Consider the following 19,999-nt stretch of genomic DNA (forward strand, 5'->3'; position numbering starts at 1 on the left):
TAATACGCGTTGACAAATGACAGTAACTATTGACTAAAAAGACGTCAGAGGGATGCAGCGAAAGAGCTCCCGGTTCCTAGAGGGTAAAACCCTCAACTTTGCTGCTGCTTTGCCCATTTACCCCAGCTGAATATTCAGCCCTGGCTGCCAATTATTTAACCATTGCTTTCTTTCGCTGCAAAGACATCCCTGTGGTGCACCCTCGTTAGACAGTAATGGTGATTTCATTAGATTAAATAACTCCGAGGGTCCCCAGAGACTAGCTGCACTTTAAACATAGAGCCTCAGAGTTAGAATTATTGTTATTTAACATTGATTAGATTACAAGGCAAATCCAATTTTTCCCCTAAACATACGATGGTTATGATTTGCCTAGTGGGAGAGGTTAAGCACAGCATTCCTGGAAACCAATGTGGAGGGTGGGAGCCTGACTGAGCCAGCAACACCGGCGTGACCGACTGTCCCGGCCCTGCAGGAGCCTGGGCACCTGAAAAGCCTCCTCCTGGGTGCTGGGAACGGGCCGCGGTGCGAGGAGGGCTCCCCAGCACTCACAGAGAGCCCTTCGTGCGAGTCCCCATCAGCCTTGTCTGCTTATCGCCACTCCAGCGGGAACGTTCCCAGGAAATAATTGGTCCTCTCTGACCCCCAGCCCTGCCTCTGCTGAGCTTGTTAATCGCTCCTTAAAGCTGCCTCCTTTCCCAGCTGTAATCCTCACTTCTGTAGCTCTTGTCCTCCGGAAAGAGACGTGGCTCTTTGCTAGGGCTGTGCCCTCGGAGCTGGACTGGGAGCCCAGTCCCCCCAGCTGGCCGCGACCGAGATGTCTCCGGACAGAAGAGGAGATGTGAGTGTCTGGACCTTTCCCATCCCTTCATCCCAAGCAGATGGTGGAAATAATTTTTAGGGATCTCAGGGCTTTCTGCAGGTTTGGAGCAGGCTGGAAATGGCTGGTCAAGGCAGGAGCAGGATCATCTTTATCTGAGATTTTCCACTTGAATGTAGGGGCTACGGGAAGTGCCTCCCTCCCAGGAGAATAAACCAGGGAATGGCTAGCTTGCATTGCACTATGCCCTTTTCTTCCAAGTCCTTTCATAGGGTACGTCATGCATTCGACCCCTGGCTTAGGAGATCAGATAGGGCAGAGCTTCCTCTCAACCCTTTTGCTAACAGCTTTTGGGGAAACATTTACCCGAGGAAGGCAACGGGCTCTGACAATTCCTAAATGCGTTCCCCACATTGTGCAGAGCCTTCTGCGGATCCAGGGCAGGGAGGTAATCCTAGCAGCCAACGGACAGCCGAGACTGCGGCCCATTCATGAGAGCTAGCTGCAACAGGAGGAAAAAAAACACAAATCTGTATCCGATTCCACTCATAAGAGTCACAATTACAAGGAGGGGAGATGAGCAGCGCAGAAAGGGCTACGTATCAGATGGCAGGAAAAACACTGTCTTCCCTTTCAGAAGTTCATGCCACGGCTCATGGCAGGCGCAGGACTCAAAGGTGCAAGGATTCGTTCCAGGGAAAGCTTAGACGCTGCGGCATGGAGATGATGGGAGCAGATAGATATGCAGAGAGACAGAGCGACTGCAGTGAGAACACAGGCTCAGCTGCCAGGGCAAAACTCGCTGCTTGCTCTATCTGGTGGGAGTTGGAAGAGAGGTGATAAATCTGGATTTACACTGGTGGCATTGAGGGAAAAGGGGACACTCCAAGAAGGGCTGGCTCTGGATAGCCCTGAGCATGTCAGACCCGCACAACACCCGTCTGGGCCTGACCAAAGGAAATTCAGCAGAAGTTCTGAGGGACGGAGGGGAAGAAAAGCATCAGTGTCTTCATCTGTGCTGAAAAGCTCAGCAAGGCTCCGGCAGCTTTGTCCAGAGGGCCGGCTAAGTGCCTTTGGTTAGACGCAGCACATCCAGTCACTAGCACGACTGCTGAGGTGAATCCAGGCAAAGGAGTGAAAGAAACCTGAGCCGTGGCACCTCCTGCCTCCTCAGATCTCCCTGGCATCCCAGGATTTAATGGCCCTCGAGAACTGCCCTGTGTGAAAGACACATTCAAAATCCGTGGAAACAACCCTAATGCGAGGCCTTGGGACACTCGGGCAGCTTTGTCTTCTCCAGCCCTCTGCCATCCCCTCCGGTCCTCTGCAGCCCAGAGTCTGAGTCTACGACTTCCAGTGGGCCAAGCCTCACCCAAAGCCCTGACTATCATGGCACAAAATGGAGCTTCTTTGCTTAGGTGTGGTTTTACGCCAGTCTTCATACTTCCTCTGTGTTTGGCCAACCAAGCCAAGTCCTGCTTTCAGGGTCCTTACTAAATTCCAGAGGCATTCCTAATTTTAAGCCAGATTTACCTCATGGTAAACATCCTCAGATGTCTTCCTTGCCTCCGAGCTTGCCACCACTCATTCCTTTCCCATTTGTGTTCCCAGGGCTATAACAAGATGTAGTGCAGAGCCCTGGCGGTTTCCAGATGAGATTTGGGCTGGAGGAGCCGCTCCGAGGTCGGACCTGGGAGAGCAGCGTGGGTGGGAGCTGGGGCATGGCCGCGGGCACACGTGCTGGGGAGACAGTTCTATCCCCCCCCACCCCCCCCAAAACAAAATCCTCCCAGTGTTGTAAGAACATTATTCTCACATACCAAAGAACCCAGAGGGAAACTAGGAAACTGGTGGTTTTCTGTTTGGCTTGGGAAGGCTGGTAGGTCCCAACTGCTTAATCAAGCAAATGGCTTTTCCTCTTCGCTGCAGCGGGAAACCATCTTCTAGCGATCACACGGCCTGGCCCAGGCGTTCAAACTGCTGCCCCACTCCACGGACTGCACCTCCCCGACTGAGGAACACTTGCTTTTGGGAAGCACTGGTTTCTTTTTCACACCTCTGTTTTGGGGACAGGCAGGAGGGGAGGGCAAGAGCCTTTGGGTTTTACTGGCACTGCTGAAGCCAAGGACCCTCGAATAGCAGGATGACGCAGCCAGGAGAACCAGGAACAGGGACCCATCCAGGCATTGGCTGTGATCTGAAAGTCAGCTGTCACTTGGCCAAACAGCAAAACTACTCATTAGGAAACAACCAGCAGATGAATCCCATAAAACTCGCACGCACAGCCCCCTAGAAAACTGTAGGTTTTTTTTTTTCAGAGCATGCTTGGGGCTCACTCAGAGCCCCACAAGCCTCTGTGGCTGCTGCCTGCCGTGCTGGCCCCGGAGGCACCAGGGTCCCCACGCTGTGACAAACATCCCTGACCTCGGCGCCGGCAGGGCAGAGCTGAGCCTATGCAAAGTGCTGAGCAAAGCAGCTCCAGCACCTAAGGCTGACCCCAACCCACGGCGCTCGAGCCCATCAAACTCAATTAAATGCTTGGCACTGCATTTGGGTCAGGCTGTGGAGTGCTCCCCCCTGGTCAGCCCCTTCGGCGGCTCCTCGGCTAGCTGCTTGCGTGTCCTACTAAATTCTTCCTTCCTGAAAGCCTTCCAGTGGATTTACTGTTCCTGAAAGCCAGGGACACAGAGCCAGGCACCGCAGGAGCATGAAGCGGCAATCGCTGCTGCGTGCTAACGCAGCTCCCGCCAGCTCGAGCGCAGCGCGAGGGCCAAGTCTCACTTCTGCGGAGCCCCACTCCTGCGCCGGGCTGAGCAGCAGGTTAACACGCGCACGTGATACCATCGGGACACTTCTGGCTTGGCAGCTCGAGTGGCTATTTAAACCTAACGCAATTCTTCATCCGACCCTCGGCACTTCCTCTGCAGCTCCCCGCAGTTCAAGCAAATGCCATCTGGAGATGGAGATCCCAAAGGGAGGGATCCCGATGCTCACCGATTCCCAGAAATCAAAGCCCACATCATGGGTGGCTCCAGCAACACGAGGTGGAAGAGCAGGGCTGGCGCATGCCACTCAGGCAGCCCAAGCAGAGGCAGAAACTCCCAGCAGAGAGGCAGGAGGAGAAACTGAGCCTTAACACTACATAAATCTAAACGGCTGTTTCAGAAGGTTCAGCCATGTTTATGCAGCTCTCACTTGCCACAGGTGATAAGGGATATATATACATATTTCTTTTTGCATCTGTTACTATCTTTCACCTATTCGAGCTCGGATGAGAGCTACAGGCCATTTATTTGCTCAGCTTGGTGGGGCTGGTCGGATAACATGAACCGCCTGGCTAATTCCCAGGCAGTCATTTATCACCTGTGTTACTTCACCTGCCTTCCTAATCCTGGCCAGATCACAGACTCCTAAAACCTCGTTGTTATTCCATAGCTAGAGCAAGGAAGCGGCTGTTTTCCCAACACAGAAAGCATGCTTCGGTGTAGCTGAGTGGATTTACTCCCAAAAACAAACCTCTAATACCAATGTGCTGCACTTGCGTGAAGTGGATGGAAACCAATACAGCCCACTGCAATCCAGACTTGAACAACTAAACCAACATAGCAACACACACATCCAGGCTCTTTGTTACAAGAAGCGCAATTCCAGCAGGGTTTATCCAGACTTCTTATTGGGAACTGCAGGACACTGCCCCAAGGCAGGAGCAGAGAGATGTTACAGGGATTCGATGTTCATTACTTTTGAGATGACCTAGATGGCGGGTGCAAAGCGCAACTCTCCCTTCTCTCCTAACAATCACCAATCACTGGAGTGCCAACTGGAAAATTCATTCTCTCACAGAAAAAAGATTTCTAACTAGATAACAGAGGTCATATTTTTCCACAGAAAACGGTTCTGTCTAAACTGTAAGAATAGCCCGACTGGGTCATGGCAAAGGTTCATCTAACCTCAATGACTGGCAGCACAACCGGGCGCTGTCTGGGTCCCCTCTCCTCGCCATGTGCTGTTCCCACACCCTCCTCGGTGCTCTGGGTCCCAGGCAAAGAGCCCTGGCTGAGCGGTGCCAGGAAGCCGTGTGGAGCTGGACACCCGCATAGGACGGCCATCGCCTCCCCATCGCGCAGGGCCAAAGGCCCTGCCGCATCCCACCAGCAGCACGGCTTTGCCCCAGCGCTCGCTCCTGTCTCCCACCAACGCCCTATGGACAGGGCACTCGGACTTTGGGGGGATCCTTCCTCTCTGCAGTGCAGCAGGAAAGCAAAACCTGCGCAAGGCTGCTGCACACTGTGCCAGCGCTTCCTCTGTGCGGTGGCTGTGAGATCTCTCTCAGCAGCTCCTGGCCACCAGCCACAGCGCCAACGTCTACTGGAGCCCAAGAGCTCCCTTCCTGGAGTGATCACACAGCTCGCCAACACTCAGCAACACAGCACGTAAGTGCAGGGGAAGGAGGAAAAGATGCACAGTAAACAACCTCAGGAGATAAAGATCCAGCTAAGCACCCGCATAGACACAGCCGACCTCACTACAGCTGGCAAGCTGGGAGAATGATGCCCTCCAGCCCAGCATCAGGTAGAGAGGAGCATGCCAGGTCTGGTAAACCTCCACCACCCCAAATGCTTTGGCAAACTGAGAATCCTAGTTAAAAAAAACCCAAAAAACAAAAAACAAAAAAACCCTTTGAGCTGGTGCAACGAGGAGACACACTTTTGTCCCCCTCTGCTCCCAGGTCCACCTGTGGTGAGAGCCCGCAGCGCTGTGCTCGTCTCCCTGGGCTCGAACGGCCTCGAGCAGAGGGACCCAGCAGTGAGCACAGGGACATACAGAGGCTGAGGACTTCTCCTGTGCTACAACATCCATGAAAGCAGTGCCAATAAACTGGCTGAAAGGAGGAAGGTAAATTACTTATACCTATAGCAGCATAAGTTAAACTCTGGACTGCGGCAATATGCCTTTAATGATCTCACTAGTTACTGGGCTTTGGTATCAAAAAAGGGATGGAAAGCGCTTTTTCCATCAATGCCCACTCTGAATAAGCGGTCTTTCTCGGCCTGGAAAGCCCATGATGTGGTAGATCCACAGCTCTGGCCCAAGCCACGGTTGGCCAGCTGCAGCCAGAGGAAAAGCTACAACCAGACCTTCAGCTGCGGACACAGAGGAGTGTATCACATAAACAGGTATGTGCACGCTACTGCATGTTCTGTAAATGACTGCGCGGGCTCTATGGCTGCAAGAGGCAGGCAGCACCCGCTAGAGCAGCCTCAGGGCTTGATCGCTTCACGCAGCAAGTGTTTTATGCAGGACTTGTGCTCTGGGGCTTCCACACAAAGTGTGAGGTCATGCAGCAAACCACAGGTTAAAGAAAATCCCCTCTTTTATGTTAAAAATTCACTGACCACAGTTGTACCTTGTGCCTTGCAAAGGTCTAACCTTCAAAATCCTCTGTGAGATGGATTTATTTTTCTCCTGGCTGGCTCTAGTCACAGCCCTTTAGGATGGGCCCTCACCCAGAGCCTTTTTTGGGGGAGATGAACAAAAGCCATTTGTTGTTGGGCTACCTGGCAATACAGCTCCCAGTCCTACCCTGGAGGAGAGCAACTGCAGTCAATTGAGCCCTGCGTGTTGTGCTTGGCCTTCTGGTGCTCCCCGTGCCTTGGCTAGCATTGATTCCCCTAGAAACTGTGCTTTGCACTGTTTTCCACGTTGCAAAAAGCACCTCTGAAAATTGCAGTCTGTCGTCTCACCCATAAGGGAAGCAAGCTGCTGGACGAGAGCGAGCGCCGGGTTGCTTCGATCTGCCAGTACAACCACGTGTGCGTGCTCAGCGTCCCTGCAGCCTCCTTCTCCTCTTCTTGGCTCTGCCCTGCAGGAGAAGCAGGTTGGGACCCGGCCACTAAGCTGGGGCTGCATCCAGCTGAAGAAACCCAGATGGGGCTGGGAGGCCCTGGACGCCCTGCAGGCCATGGGCAGGAGGTACAGGAAGCAAAACTGGAGGGATGACTGTGGGCAGAGCCAAGCCACAAAACGCCTGGAAAGTGCCCATCACAAGCAGCCAGCTTCGCTTTCCTTCAGCGTTGGGAGGCTGAGACACTTTCCAAAAGGTTCACAGGAAGCAAGGGAAGGTTTCAGGCCAGCTGCCACGGGAACGCTCTGCTTCCTAATGCCAGCTCAACCGTGGAGCTCAGGAGAGATTTTCCAGGCTGCAAACCAGGAGTGCTTGGGCTTTCCCCCCCAGCACAGAGCTGCTCCCTTCCCAGGGCACCGAACCTGTGTGGAGGTGTGGTCTGAGGCTGCACATTGGTGGGAACAATGTGCACAAGCCAGGTCCTGCAGAGGAGGAGGCTGAACCAGGCACTCCAGCAAATCCCCCAGTTTCCCTCTGCCGAGGCTGTTCAGTCCTGCCTCTACACCTGGCTCAGCCACCTGGGTGTAGCCCGGTGCCAAAGCAAGCAGTTTGCTTCCAAGAGAAGATATTAGACAGACAGCTGTTGAAAGCAGTTTGGGCAGGGTCTAGTTCATGTGAGAGGGCGTGCATGACTCCCTTACAAATCCCTGACTCCACAAGCCACGGTTAGCTGAGTCTGGCCTGAAAGTTTTTCCAAAAGTACCAAGTTCAAGCCACTTCTCTCAACATTCTTTTAAATGAAAACACCTAGCCTTTCCTTCCAAAACAATGATTTTGTTTTCCAGTTGACATGTATAAGGAAGTACAGCTAGGGTGAGCTTTAATTCACACATTTTGATTGATCAAAACTATGATTTTTACCCCATTTTTCAACAAGCCATTGACCCAAAAGTGCGCTCCTCTCCCACAGCTGCGTCTCAATACCTGTGCTCTGCTCACTGCATGCAAGGAGATTTGACTTCTGGTTTTTTGCCCTTCTTTAAATATGATGGAAGAGCTAACAACTACTGTCATACAGATAAAAGACTGGTAAGTACCAGGCAAATACTTCTAGGCAAATGTTAATATTCACGCATACTTCTGCAGTACAAGAAGCCAGGAATATTCTATAACATTAGCTTTATCCCTTGCCCTGACACACAGCTTTCACACTGAAAAATCCCAAATCATTTTGCAGATGATAGGAAAGATCATTTCCCTGCCACTGAAAGTCACAACGGCTCCTGCGCAAGAGCCCAGTAGTGGGTCTCTGCCAGGAGCATGCTGCCCAGGACATCTGTAAATGGGGAACAAAGACACCTGAGGCCAATTGAAACTGTGGAGTTAGTTTTTAGGGACCAAGAATAGAATTACCTGAGCTGGAATTTAGCCCGGACAAGGGGATTAACACCCCCAGCTCTTGTAAAAGGAGTCAGGAGAACTTTCCATGACCTTCAGCATGAGGACCAGTTTCAGGTGTAGCATAGGGCTGGCCATCCATGAGCAGCACTGGGGTGGAAAAGGGGTTGACGCAAGCACGAGTTCAACACCTGCTGAATCCCCATCGCAGATACTTGTATCAGACAGTCTCCCATCCTACCACAGTTACAGAAGATTAACAGCAACATGAAGCTAGATGTCAAGAGGTCCCATGTGCTAAGCCTAGATCTGCAAGAGCCACTGCATGCCTCTGAGCAAATAAGCTTTCTGCCTCAGTTTCCCCACTAGTAGAGTGGAGATTCCTCCATGCCACCAAGGCTGACGATGTCCGTGGTGTTTCCTTAAACAGTGGACTTGCATCACCAAGTACTTATGGCAGCGTTCAACCTGACCACTAAACTGGCTGCCAAGCTGGGCAGAGGCAAGCAACTGCTCTCCCTCACAAAGACACTATTACTGTTGTACATCAGTTGCACCCATGCAGTCAGCTCCTGGAGGAAGACAGCCACAAGCCTTGGAAATCCCAGCTGAACTCACAGCCAGCCGGGGCCCCTACAACTCCCACCTTACCGCAAACACTGGCAACAGAGCAGAACAATTTGCTCAGAGTGGTTTCCAACAAGGAGCTTCCCAAGGCAGGTTGACCTCTGGGGGCTTCCTGGTTCAGTTTTGCAGAGCTGAGAGATTCTGAGCTGCTGGTCGGGTATCAGGAGATTGACTCCTCTACTCAGCTCAGAGGGTAGGAGGTGGAATCTCAGTCCAGGATGGTGACAGCAGATCCCAGGCCAGATCCTGTCAAAGCCAAAGTTTCTCATGACTCCTTGTGTGCCCTTTCTACCAAACTTCTCCTAGAAGAGCTGGGGTGTTTGGAGAAGCTCATCCTATGACAAGGCCTTTCAGACAAGCCCTGCTATATGGACCATGGTTTGGAAGCTGCAAGACTCAAGATGGACAACCCTGCTGCAGGCTCCACCAACAAATCTCAGCAGCATTCTCACTGCAATCACTGGTTTTGTCTACAGAAATCAAGGCCCATTCACTATGTGTTACTAATTATGCTCAGGTAACCTGCTGCTCCCCCCCACCCTGTGGACAGGCCTGGGCATTCCCTATCCCACTGGGGACAGGTCCAGCAAGAGGAGGGGAAAAGATATCTCCAGGTGCACAAGTTGCCTTAGAAATGCCAGGGAAAGAGCAGTGTCTGAAGCCCCTTCAGCCCCAGCAAGGGGCAGACAGTCTCCAAAAACCACCTGGCCCTGCAAAGCAGGAGGCAGAGAAGTCTGCAGCAAGCATGAGCAGAACCAGGAGCAGCTGAGGCGCCTCCTCAGTGCAGAATTAATGGGATTTAGGAGAATAATTGTGGCTCCCCGACATGCCCATGCCTCCGCACAGAGTCTGCTCTCTTGAGAGCACACACAGCACCAGAGTGCACTTTGAAGCAGATCCCCCAAAAGCTGCAGGAGGATGCTCAAGGCACTGCCCTGCTTGGTAGGCATGGGGGGCCAGCAAGCCTCCTCTTCACTGTTTCAGGCACTGAGATCTTCAGAGCCCAAACTTGGTGAGACCAGAGGCAGCCGTGCCCGGGAATTGTACTTGCCCTGACCCAGGTCACTCTGCTAACACTTAGGAGAAGGACAGGTCATTCAGCCACCAGCCCTTGGCCCAGGCATCCTCCCAAATGCCTCTTTCCTGAGGCTTAAAGCAGAACTTGGCAAGCTGCAAGCTGGCGTCAGAGTCAGTCAATGCTTGAGCTTCCAAGATTGAAGGGATTTGAAGTGAAAATTTCCAGGCAGAAGGAAAAAATCCAGCGCCAACAAAGTCGAGACGCAAAACCAGAGAAAACGGCACCTCCAGCCGGTGTGTCACATAGGGCTCTGAGCACGCTGGAATGAGTGGATCTGCAGTGCTGCCCTGTCCCCAGCGCTCAGCCCCAAACTGCCTCTGCCAGTGGTCACAGGCTCATGGCCCAGCTGAAAAGTTTGTTCCCTCTGCAAACGAGACCTTGGGTCATTAAAAGTAAAGGTGTACAAGACCCCCCTCGCTGCGGGCAGTCTCAGAGGAGCCAGGCAGGCTCCCCTTACCCCACTTCTCCACACCAGGGGGGTCAGGACATTTCTGTGAGATGGGAAACTCGGACATTTCCTCACCTGTTTTATTCTGGGCTGGAACATGCCAGTGTTTGCAGATTTCTCCTAAAAAGAGGATTTCCTAACCATTTCAGCTCAGTTAGTGCAAAAGCATTTAAATAACATTGAAGCATTCTGATATATGGTACTAAATATTACCATAGAATATCACAGAAGTGGAAAGGAAATGTTAAGGATAAAATGCAATGTTTTAGAGACCAAAAATGCGTGTGTACATGTACGCACACATATGTAGACTATCAGATAAACAAAAAAGTCAAAACAACTGGTTTTGATATTTTCCCACAAAAGGCTTCACCAGAAAGCATGTACTCCAGGAGGGGTTCCTTTTCCAGTGGGAAATGTCAGAACAAATCATTCTGACTTTTTGAAATTTTCAGCAGAAAAATGCCCTGTTGGAGAGGAAAAAAAATAATAATTTGCTGGCTTCACATAGCAAAGCTGTGCTTGAATTTGACCGTCTCTCAACAGAGAAACACATGGAAAGACGAGTTTTTTTGTCAGACCTGATCTGGGCAATCAGCTCCCTGTTGACAGCCGCTGGCTGGGCTCGGAAAAGCAGAGCCACCCAGTCCGGCGAGGCCAGCGCAGGGGACATCACTCCGGCACCAGCCACGGCCAGGGCTGGATGGGATCCAGCTGAAGCCGGGTGGAGATGCAGCCAAGGCAAGGAGGGAGCAGGAGCTGGGAGCCAGCTGCAAGCTCCAGCCCTGCCACCACAGCGGGCACCAGGCCGACACAGCCTCTGGTTTCCAAAGCAGTCCTGGGACGGAGAGGGGAACTTTCTCTTCACAGCTTGCTGGGCTCCGATCTCCTACCAGAACCGCGTTCAGCAGCAGCCTTGAGTTTGCGGGAGTTCGAGCAGGGATCTTTATATCTTTGTAGCAGATGGTGTTGCAACAGAAAGAGCATATTACGAATCTCGTCGCTTCTAGGAAGCGAGAAGGATGATCTTGCCATGCACGAAGGGAACCAGCGATTTCTTTTGCTGAAAAAATTTCTTCCTACAGAATCGCATCACTTGATGAAAGAAACACCAAGAATAATTCACTTCCTCAAGCAACTCTATTTATATTCCCACAGCGGGCCTTATCCCGCCAACATGCTCACACGAAGAGTCTTCCTGGAGCCAACAGGCTGCTCCCGACTACGAGAGCTTAGGAGAGTGCAGCTTGGATGTTAACGTGCTTAACTCCAAACCACGAAGAAATGGATGTCCCAGGAGGTGGGTTAGGTAGGAGACTGAACTGGCGCAGGTAGAGACACCGGCCACTGTCCCAGCCCTGGAGACCCCAGTCCTTCAAACCTTGTACGAAGACCTGTTCTGGTCGGTGAGGCTATATCTAACAGGGTAAGAGCCACAGTGTCCAATGTCAGGAATAACTTTAACTGCAACCTAATCCATTTCCCTTCCATAATACCTGTACGTAATGAGAATTTGCAAAGATTTATGGCCACAACAATTGCCCTTTCTCCCCCTAGCCAGCCTCTTCTGTTTCACTGCAAAAGCAGTTTGGGTTACCTCAATATTCTCCAGGGGGAAAAGTGTAATTAGCAGCTAAGAAGTTTTAATGCATACGTAAGGGAGAGAGAGAGTACACGGGGGGTTATTCTTGGGTTTTCTGATCACTTGTTCGTTGCTCTGAACTCTTTGGAAAGGAACCAGCTCCCTTCCCCCCACTAAGACCTAACTACTTTTCTTGTGGACTTCAAAAGTTTGGGGTGAAATCCTAGCTCAGCGGAGGTGATACATTGGCGCTGGTGCAGCCAGAACTTCATCCCGAGACCCCAGACCCAACATAATTACCCACAGGGGACCCCACAATGGCAGCAGAACTGATCACAGGACAAAAGGCTACTTATCTAGGTAGGAATTTTGTAAGATCAGGCCTTAAAGGAGGACTAGCGATTTAAGTGGAGTAAATCTGCTTCTTCTCCAAAGAGCATCACAATTTTTGCCATAAATGGGCTCTCGCCCCAGCCAGCTGGAGCTTCATACTGCTTTCCATGAGACCCGGCTCTATGAATTTAACTGACAAAATCTTGGACAGTCGAGGCCATATTTTCAAGATTGCTCAGCACCAACAGGCAGGGCCAGAGGAAACCCAGCTTTCCAAAGGCACCCAAGTATCCCAGAGCCCAGGCAGAGCGGTGGCACCAATCCCTGCCATCCGCCTGCACCTCAGGGACCAGGGCAGAACGCAGGGCTAAGGATGAAGATGAGACCTGCTGACTTCTTAGGATTCCTCATATATCCCCCCCCCCCCCCCCCCCCGCAAGACTGCAGGAACTGCCAAGAGTCCGATAAAACCTCAGTTGCTTATTTTTGATGCTTTACAATGGGAACAGGGTTGTCTGAACTTCTCTTCCTCGATAGCCCCCCCTTATACTCCAAACTGGGGCTTCACCCCATCGGCAGGAACAGACACAAACCTCAGATACAGACTTCTCCACCCAGCAGAAAACAAAGGTGATACATCTATATACAAAATGCTTAAAAGCACAGCCAAAAATAATAACCCTTTGGGGGTTATTTATGGAAAAATTGACGGGGGAACACCCTGACCCGAGCCCTTCGCACAGCTGGCCCAGACCTTGCCGGGGTGAGCGTCCAGTCGCGCGGTGCCGCAGGCGTGTACCTAGATGGCACTCCGCCTCGCGCGGCGAGGGGACCGCAAGCCGAGGCTGCCCCGAGGCTCCCGCTGCCACCCAGCCGTGAGCGCAGCGCGGGCGAGGCGACTCGTGGCGGGAACGGCCCCTCCGCGGCTGCCTGCCTGCTGCTCCCGCCGCCTCGTGTGCACTTCGCTCTGCTGCAAAGATGGCCCAGGCCAAAGACCACGTTACTTCTGCACTAGAGGGAAGTACCCTGGGCTCCCTGCCCCTGTGGTCCAACCCCTGCAACGCAGGGCAGGACCATTCCTCCCATTTTACAGGTGGGAAGCGGAGGCGCACCAAGACTTCAGCCCAAACTCCACAAGCAGTACAGTGCCTACCTTCCAACAATTTCAATTTTTTACCCCAATGCCTCAGAGTATCCGAGTTCAGGGACCTGCCCAATGTCATGCAAAGGCAGTGGTGAAGCAGGTTAGCACTGAAACCGGTTACTCTCTTTTTATAACTTACTGAGTGGCCCCAGGCCTGATTTCATTAGCTTTTCCAGTGAGCTCCTTCTCCCTCCTGACCTTCACTAGTGAGGACAACTCCCTTCACCCACACATAAACCCACCTCATCCTCCACTTCCAAGAGCTCCACAGCCGGGAGACCCGCAGCACGCCAAAGAGCCAGGAAAAAGCTGGTCTCCAGACACTGCCCTGCCAACAGACACACTCTCATCTTTCTTTGCACTTGCCTCAGCCCATCTCCACCTGTTGTTTACAGTGAATTATCTGTGCTTTGGGGCCAAGACCATCTTTTGCTCCTTTTTTACACAGCACCTGGCACAGTGAGCTTGGTACAAGAAGGTATCCGATTACACAGCTAATAAACAAACAAGGACCATCATCCACTTCAACTTCTGGCTGTCCAAAGTCACAATTTGCAGAAACTGCTGCAGGCTGTACTTGATGCTATTAGTAATGCAGATGTGCGTGGGAGTTCCCAGAAGTAGGAGCGGGCTTTGCTAACCAGAGCTTCCTACGAGCAGGCGTGCACAGAGCAGCAAGCGGAAAACCCCAAACCAGCTCAAACTCAATGCTCTAACGCAATTCTCCAGTAGCCCAAGTCACGTTGATGGCTGGGCACGTTCTGAATGCTCACTGACTTAGTCAGCTAAGCTGCAGAGACTGCAAGGTTGGGGTGAGGCAAGGCAGGGAAAAACATCACTTTACCCTGAGGAAATGTTAAGGTATCCTCTTGTGGACACAGCCATCCAAGAGGGGCACTGCTGGCTCCTGCTATGGCGTCTCCCTCTTCCAGAGGGCTCTGCCCCACGTCCTTTCCTCCTGATAGCTGCAGCCATCCAGTCCTGCTCCACCTTTCACAAAGTGCACTCATTCCTCCAAAGCATCCCCGGCATCATCCGCACACTCCTGTCCCCCATGTCACCGCTCCTCTGCTTGCTTCTACAGTAAAAAACACTCCCGGACAGTGCTGCTGAATTACAGGGGCCACAAGACCTCATGGACCTCCAGGCCATCCGCCTTGACAGGAATGGCCCAACTCCTCCATCCCCGGGGCTCAGATTTCGCTACGACTTGAGGCACAGGCGCTGGGAAACGGCATGAGAAGGTGGGCGGCAGCTGTGCCCAGCTGCTAGGGCATGTCCCCCCACCTCCTCCTCCAGCCCAGCCCTCTTCAGCCACTGAAACGTTGTCCGTTCCCTTTGACTCAGAAACATCACTGGTTGCTTAGATTAAAAAAAAAAAAAAAAAAGTCTTAGAGGAAAGTCCCAGGAGGACACTAATTAGAAGGAAGAACTCCCCAGATCTGGAAGCATCAGGGAAGAGCGGTACTTAAACTCCCAACCTGACGGAGTAACTTTGAATCATCTTTCATCTTCCCCTGTATAGGGTGTAATCTAATGACATTAGCTTGGCTTTGCTCTAGCGGAATTGGCATCAGCGCTACAGAGGCAGGGAGATTAAAACATATGAAATAAATGTTGCTGGGGTGACTGACAGTATAATGACATTCCAACAGGCAGCTCAATCAGCGCGAGACTAACAAAGGATCAGAGGAAGCCAGCAAGACTCGCAACATCACCCGCAAATACTGATTTTATTTATTTATTTATTTTATCCCAGGCATTTTTCACTTGACTGGATTAGCCCTCGCTCCTGACGTTTTCCCCAGGCCGTATACAGATGTATTCTGGGTGGGGGATGGCAGTTCAACTCTATTAAAACACATGCTCACCTGCTATTGAACTCTGCTAGCTCAATAGCCTTGTTCAGGGCTCGAGCAGAGATTTCTGTGCTGGAAAGTCAATGAGACCATTGTGGGTTCGTCCCCTCCCTCCTTTTGTCCCCCTACAAATAGGGGACTTGCAAAAACTGAAACGGAGAAAGCTGCTTCAGGCACACCACTTCCCTCGATATTCAACCCACACATGAGCACGCACAGAGGTGTCGCACCTCCCAAATTAAATCACTCGGATTGTTTTTTTCAAAATAAGCCTCCCCGTAGGACAGCTGCCTTTTACGCAAACACAGCGCGGGCTAAGATGAGGGCAGTTATTCCATCTGATTTAGCAGACAGCATCTTCCAGTGGGTTTGTGCATCGCTGGGCACCCCAGGAGATGACATGACTTTCCCATGCCCAGCCTGGCCTTAGGGGCTGTGGCCCTACAGGTACCACCATCCAACTGGCCGCTTCAGGAGCATCACTGCTGCCATACCCACCGTTTATCCTCCTATTTCTGAAGGTTCAGGCAATAGCAGCTGCTGCCGAAACTGTTCTTTTGTTTCCAGGACGAACCGCGGTTCCATCTCGCTCAAGCCCCCCGCGGATGCGGGTGGCATCCTTGTGACAGCCCGGCTCCACGCTCCCTGGGGACCCCGCTGCCCAGCCCAGGCACCCACAGCCCCCTCAGGGACCCTTCCCCAGCTGTGCTGTTTGCTCACAGCAGCCCCGACCCACCGAGGAGCCTGCGCTTGCTCTTCTCCATTTGCAAATCCGTGTCGCTGCAAACAGCCACGAGCTTTTTGTTGCCCTAGACAGGGCGCTTGCTAACCGGGCTGATTTCCTGCAGGCACTGAAAGCAGCCCGAAGTGTTTATACCTTGTAATGATGCTGTTTAGTCTGACTACTTGGAGAGGGGGAAAAAAAAGAAAAAGAAAAAACACACGAAATGCACGTGAAACCCAAGACTCTGATTCCAAAGATAAGAAATCAGAACCACTGGCAAACATCTGGCGATTTCCCTGGTGCTGAACCCCAATCAACGATCACAACCAACCCATGGCAAGACACAGATATTTTTTAAAAGATGATTTACGACAGGCTGGTAACTGGTTACCCGGGGGCTGACACCGCAGCTCTAACATCACTATGGGACTGCGCGTGTTAGTAAAGATTACTCATACAAGCAAGGCCTGCAAGATTAGGTCTCAAAGGAATAACCCCATACAAAGAATTCACTGTACTTCAGCCTCCACAGGGCTAATAAAAAAAAAGAAAAAGGTGAAATTCAGTACATCAAATACCAGAACAAACAAACGGCACCAATTAATAGGAGCGCTCACGTACCAAATGGTAACACATAATTATTGCACAAACAGCCTGCAGGGCAGCACCTCAAACGGGTACGAGCTGCAAGACCAAGATGAAACCTCTGGAAAATTAAATCCCCTTAGCAAGACCAAGATGAAACCTCTGGAAAATTAAATCCCCTACGCTAAGGGCTGTGCCAGGCTCTAAGTGCCTGTGGCTCCTCCTCTGTCAAGGGCTGCGTTCCCTCCTCGGGCACAGTTTCCCAGAGCAGAGCCATCCCGATGCCATCTGCTCCCTGGGGATTCAAGGACACCCTGCAAAAACCAGCTTTCCTGAATATACCCCGCAAACTTGGGTACCTGCCCTCCCAAAGCCCCCTTTATTTTTCACGGTCAAGGCTCGATTCAAGTTCTGGAGGTTTTCAGGTTTGTTTGTAACGTTTCCTTTCCGATACAGGGTCGGCATGTGGAAATTGGATAAGCGCACGCTAAAAATACCGCTCTGCAGACAGCTTCAGCCCACACGAAAGGAAATCTTTCTTCTCAGCAAACCCACACTCAGCAGCCTGCAAAAACCCAGCATATTTCTAACACCAGGTGATACCCAAGGAAGCTCATCGCTTCCACGTGTTAAGACTTTACATAAACACTTGGACTGTCAGTACTATCCTACTCCACATTTCAACACTGTCACTGCAGCCTGAGCTAAAATCCTCCTCCCCTTGGCTAATAGCTGGGCTTAACATAAACGTAAAACAAGCTCTGGGGGTACTCGAAATCCTTTCCTTTTTGCTCTTTCATTCAAGAAAACCACGGACACAGAGGCACTTTGCAAAAGAGCAGTTTCTACCTCACCCTAACCAGTCCTTTCCATAGGAATCCGCCAGAAAACACTCCTTTATTAACTTTGAAACATAGGAGAAAAACATCTAAACAAAACAAATGAAAATTCTGCCCCTCGGCTTTAACATTTGCTTTCTTGTTTTAAAGGGGATCCCTTTCATTTGGTTTAAGGGAACACCAGCTAATTGAAAGAAGAATCACATCCACCTTTTTTTCTTTTTCTTTCTTCTTTTTTTTAGGCAAGGTGAGGGCATGGGCTGTGCTCCTGGAGCTGACGTTTTTTGGTAGTCAAACATTTGCATGCAAAATATGTTTTCTCCACACCGAATATAGGAAAGCCGCTTTTAACAGCTCCGTCTGCGGGCTGGGATTTGCAAGGGGCGACGAGGCGGTCGGCGCTGCACCGAGCCAGCCGAGACCCCTTTGCACGGGGAGGCAGCCGGGCTTGCAGGAGCCCCCCCCGGCAGCGGCACGGCGGGGACCCCCCACCCTCCTCGGGGGAGCTCGGCCGCCCCCGGCTCCCACCCCGGGGCCCCCGCAGGCAGCGCCCCGACGAGCCGCAGCCCGGCCGGGCTCCGCGCCCCCCCCCCCCCCGACGGCTCCCCCGGCACCTGCGCCCTCCCGGGGGAGCGGGGATGGGATGTGAGGGGGGGAGAGGGGTTGGGGAGCAGCGATGGGGTTTGGGGAGCAGAGATAGGGCTCCGGGGAGGGATGGGGCTGCGGGGAGCGGGGCCGGGGGCGCTGGGAGACGCGGGTGGGCGGCGGAGGGGGCTCGGGCGGCCGGCGGGGGGCAGTGCCGGCTCGGGCACGGCCGCGTCCCCGTCCCCGTCCCCGTGCCCGTGCCCGTCGCGGTCCCGGCGCCTCCCGTACCTGTCCCGTACCTGTACCAGGCGAGGCCCCGCTCGTAGTTGCGGTCGAAGAAGTGGGGCTCGGCGCCCACGGCGCGCACGTCGGGGTGCACCCGCAGGAACTCCAGCAGCGCCCGCGTGCCCCCCTTCTTCACGCCGATGATGATGGCCTGCGGCAGCCGCTTGGTGCCGTCGCCCAGCAGCGGCGGGAGGGTGCCGGGAGCCCCCGCCGCGCTGCCCCCGCCGCCGCCGCCGCCGCCGCCCGAGCCGCCGGCCCGGCTCCCGCCGCCGCCCCCGGCCGGCGCCTCCTCGCCCGGCGCCGCCTCCTGCCGCCGCCGCCGCTGCTTCAGCCGCTGCAGCAGCCGCTTGCGCCGGGCGGCCGCCGCCTGCCACGGGGGCAGCTCGGCCGAGCCGCCCAGGTACCCGCCGCCGCCGCCCTCCTCCTCCTCCGAGGCGGCGCCCGCGGCGATGATGGGCCCGGGCAGGGTCTGGCAGCGGTCGGCCAGGCAGTAGAAGACATAGAGGGACATGAGGAGGGAGCAGAGCATCACCAGGAACTTCTTGAAGATGCTGCGGGGCAGGGGCTCGGCGGCGGGGGGGGCCGCCCCGCTCACGGCCATGCTGCCCCGAGGCGTCGGCCGGGCGCCCTGGCCATGCTCAGCATCCCCCCGCGCAGCGCGGCCCCTCCGCGCACCGCACCGCAGCGCAGCGCAGCGCCCGGCCCGCGGGGGGCTGCGCGCCGCCGCCGCCGCCGCCTCCCGCCGCCCCCCCGGCCCGGCTTCAGGGGGGCATCGCCCGCCGGCGGGGGGAGCCGGAGCCGCCCCGGAGCCCGCCGCTCCCCGCCGCCGGCGCCGCGGACTCCGCGCCGCTCCCACGTGCGGCGCCGCCGGAGCAAACTTCGGCGGAGCCATCGCCGGGCGCGGGGCGGGGCGGCGGCCGGGCCGGGCCAATGGCGCGGCGGGGGCGGGCGGGGCCCCCGCGCCGCCCCCGGCCCCGCCGCCCCCGGCCGCGACGCCCCGGGGCCGCGGGGGCGCTCGGGGCGCTGCCCCGGGCGGCGCGGAGGAGCGACCCGCTGCCCGGCCAAGCGCCGGCTCTCCGCGCCCCCGCGGTGCTTTCCGCGCGGCCCGACGGCGAGCCGCCCGCTGCGGCATCCGCGCTGCCCCGCAAGGCCCGGCTGCCAGCTCGGCGCTTTCCCCAGGGCGTGCGCAGGGGCGGGGGGCGCGGCGCCCACCCCTCCGCGCTCTCCCTGCCTCTCTCGCCCGCGGGGGGTGCTGGACCGTCCCCGTCACGCCGGTCCCGGAGCACAAACTCCGCGTTTAGCGCACGGCCAGATCGGGGCTCATCCAGGAACCTCCTTACGCAGAGCAACGGTCCCCCTCGAAACCAGTGAAAGCACTGACGTGTATAAAGTAAGAAATATATGTGCAGGACTGCAGCCAACAGTCACACTAAGCAGCGCACTGAATAAAGACCCGAAGCCAGAGCTTTTCCCCGCTCACTTGGACAAACCACCCGCAGGCGAGCTGCAGAATCAGGCCCGCAGTCGGTAAGAAAAATACACAAACACAACATGATGTTGCTCTCAGAATCTGCTCTTCTCCTTTGAGAGTACATAAAACAGGGAAATAGCTATCAGCTTCATGCCTCGGCTGCCTGATTCTAAGGGCTTCATTATTTTGTTGCCTGTGGGAATGCCCTTTTAATTTGAAATGTTTGTCATAGATTACAGAATTTTTAAACAAACTTGCACATGAAACACTTGACTTAGAGCTTTTTTTTCCCTTCTGTTTGGTGTGGACCTAGCTAAGGAATTAAACTTCAACTACTTGGAAATAAAGCTGGTGTATCTGCAAATTATTCAATGAA

At 54.0% G+C, this 19,999-nt stretch overlaps 1 protein-coding gene across 1 annotated transcript in view; it reads right to left on the minus strand.

Annotated features, from left to right (window-relative positions):
• The window catches only part of LOC135330245 (heparan sulfate glucosamine 3-O-sulfotransferase 3A1-like), a 53,845-nt gene extending 35,075 nt beyond the window's left edge, over positions 1–18,770 (minus strand). Inside the window, exon 1 of the mRNA XM_064522464.1 lies at positions 18,167–18,770. Coding sequence (XP_064378534.1) covers positions 18,167–18,753 — 587 coding nt within the window. The 5' untranslated portion in view covers positions 18,754–18,770. The remainder of the gene's footprint in view (positions 1–18,166) is intronic.
• Positions 18,771–19,999: the final 1,229 nt, after the last annotated feature.

Source organism: Dromaius novaehollandiae, chromosome 18, assembly GCF_036370855.1.
Source record: "Dromaius novaehollandiae isolate bDroNov1 chromosome 18, bDroNov1.hap1, whole genome shotgun sequence".
In the NCBI taxonomy this organism is placed as follows: domain Eukaryota; kingdom Metazoa; phylum Chordata; class Aves; order Casuariiformes; family Dromaiidae; genus Dromaius; species Dromaius novaehollandiae.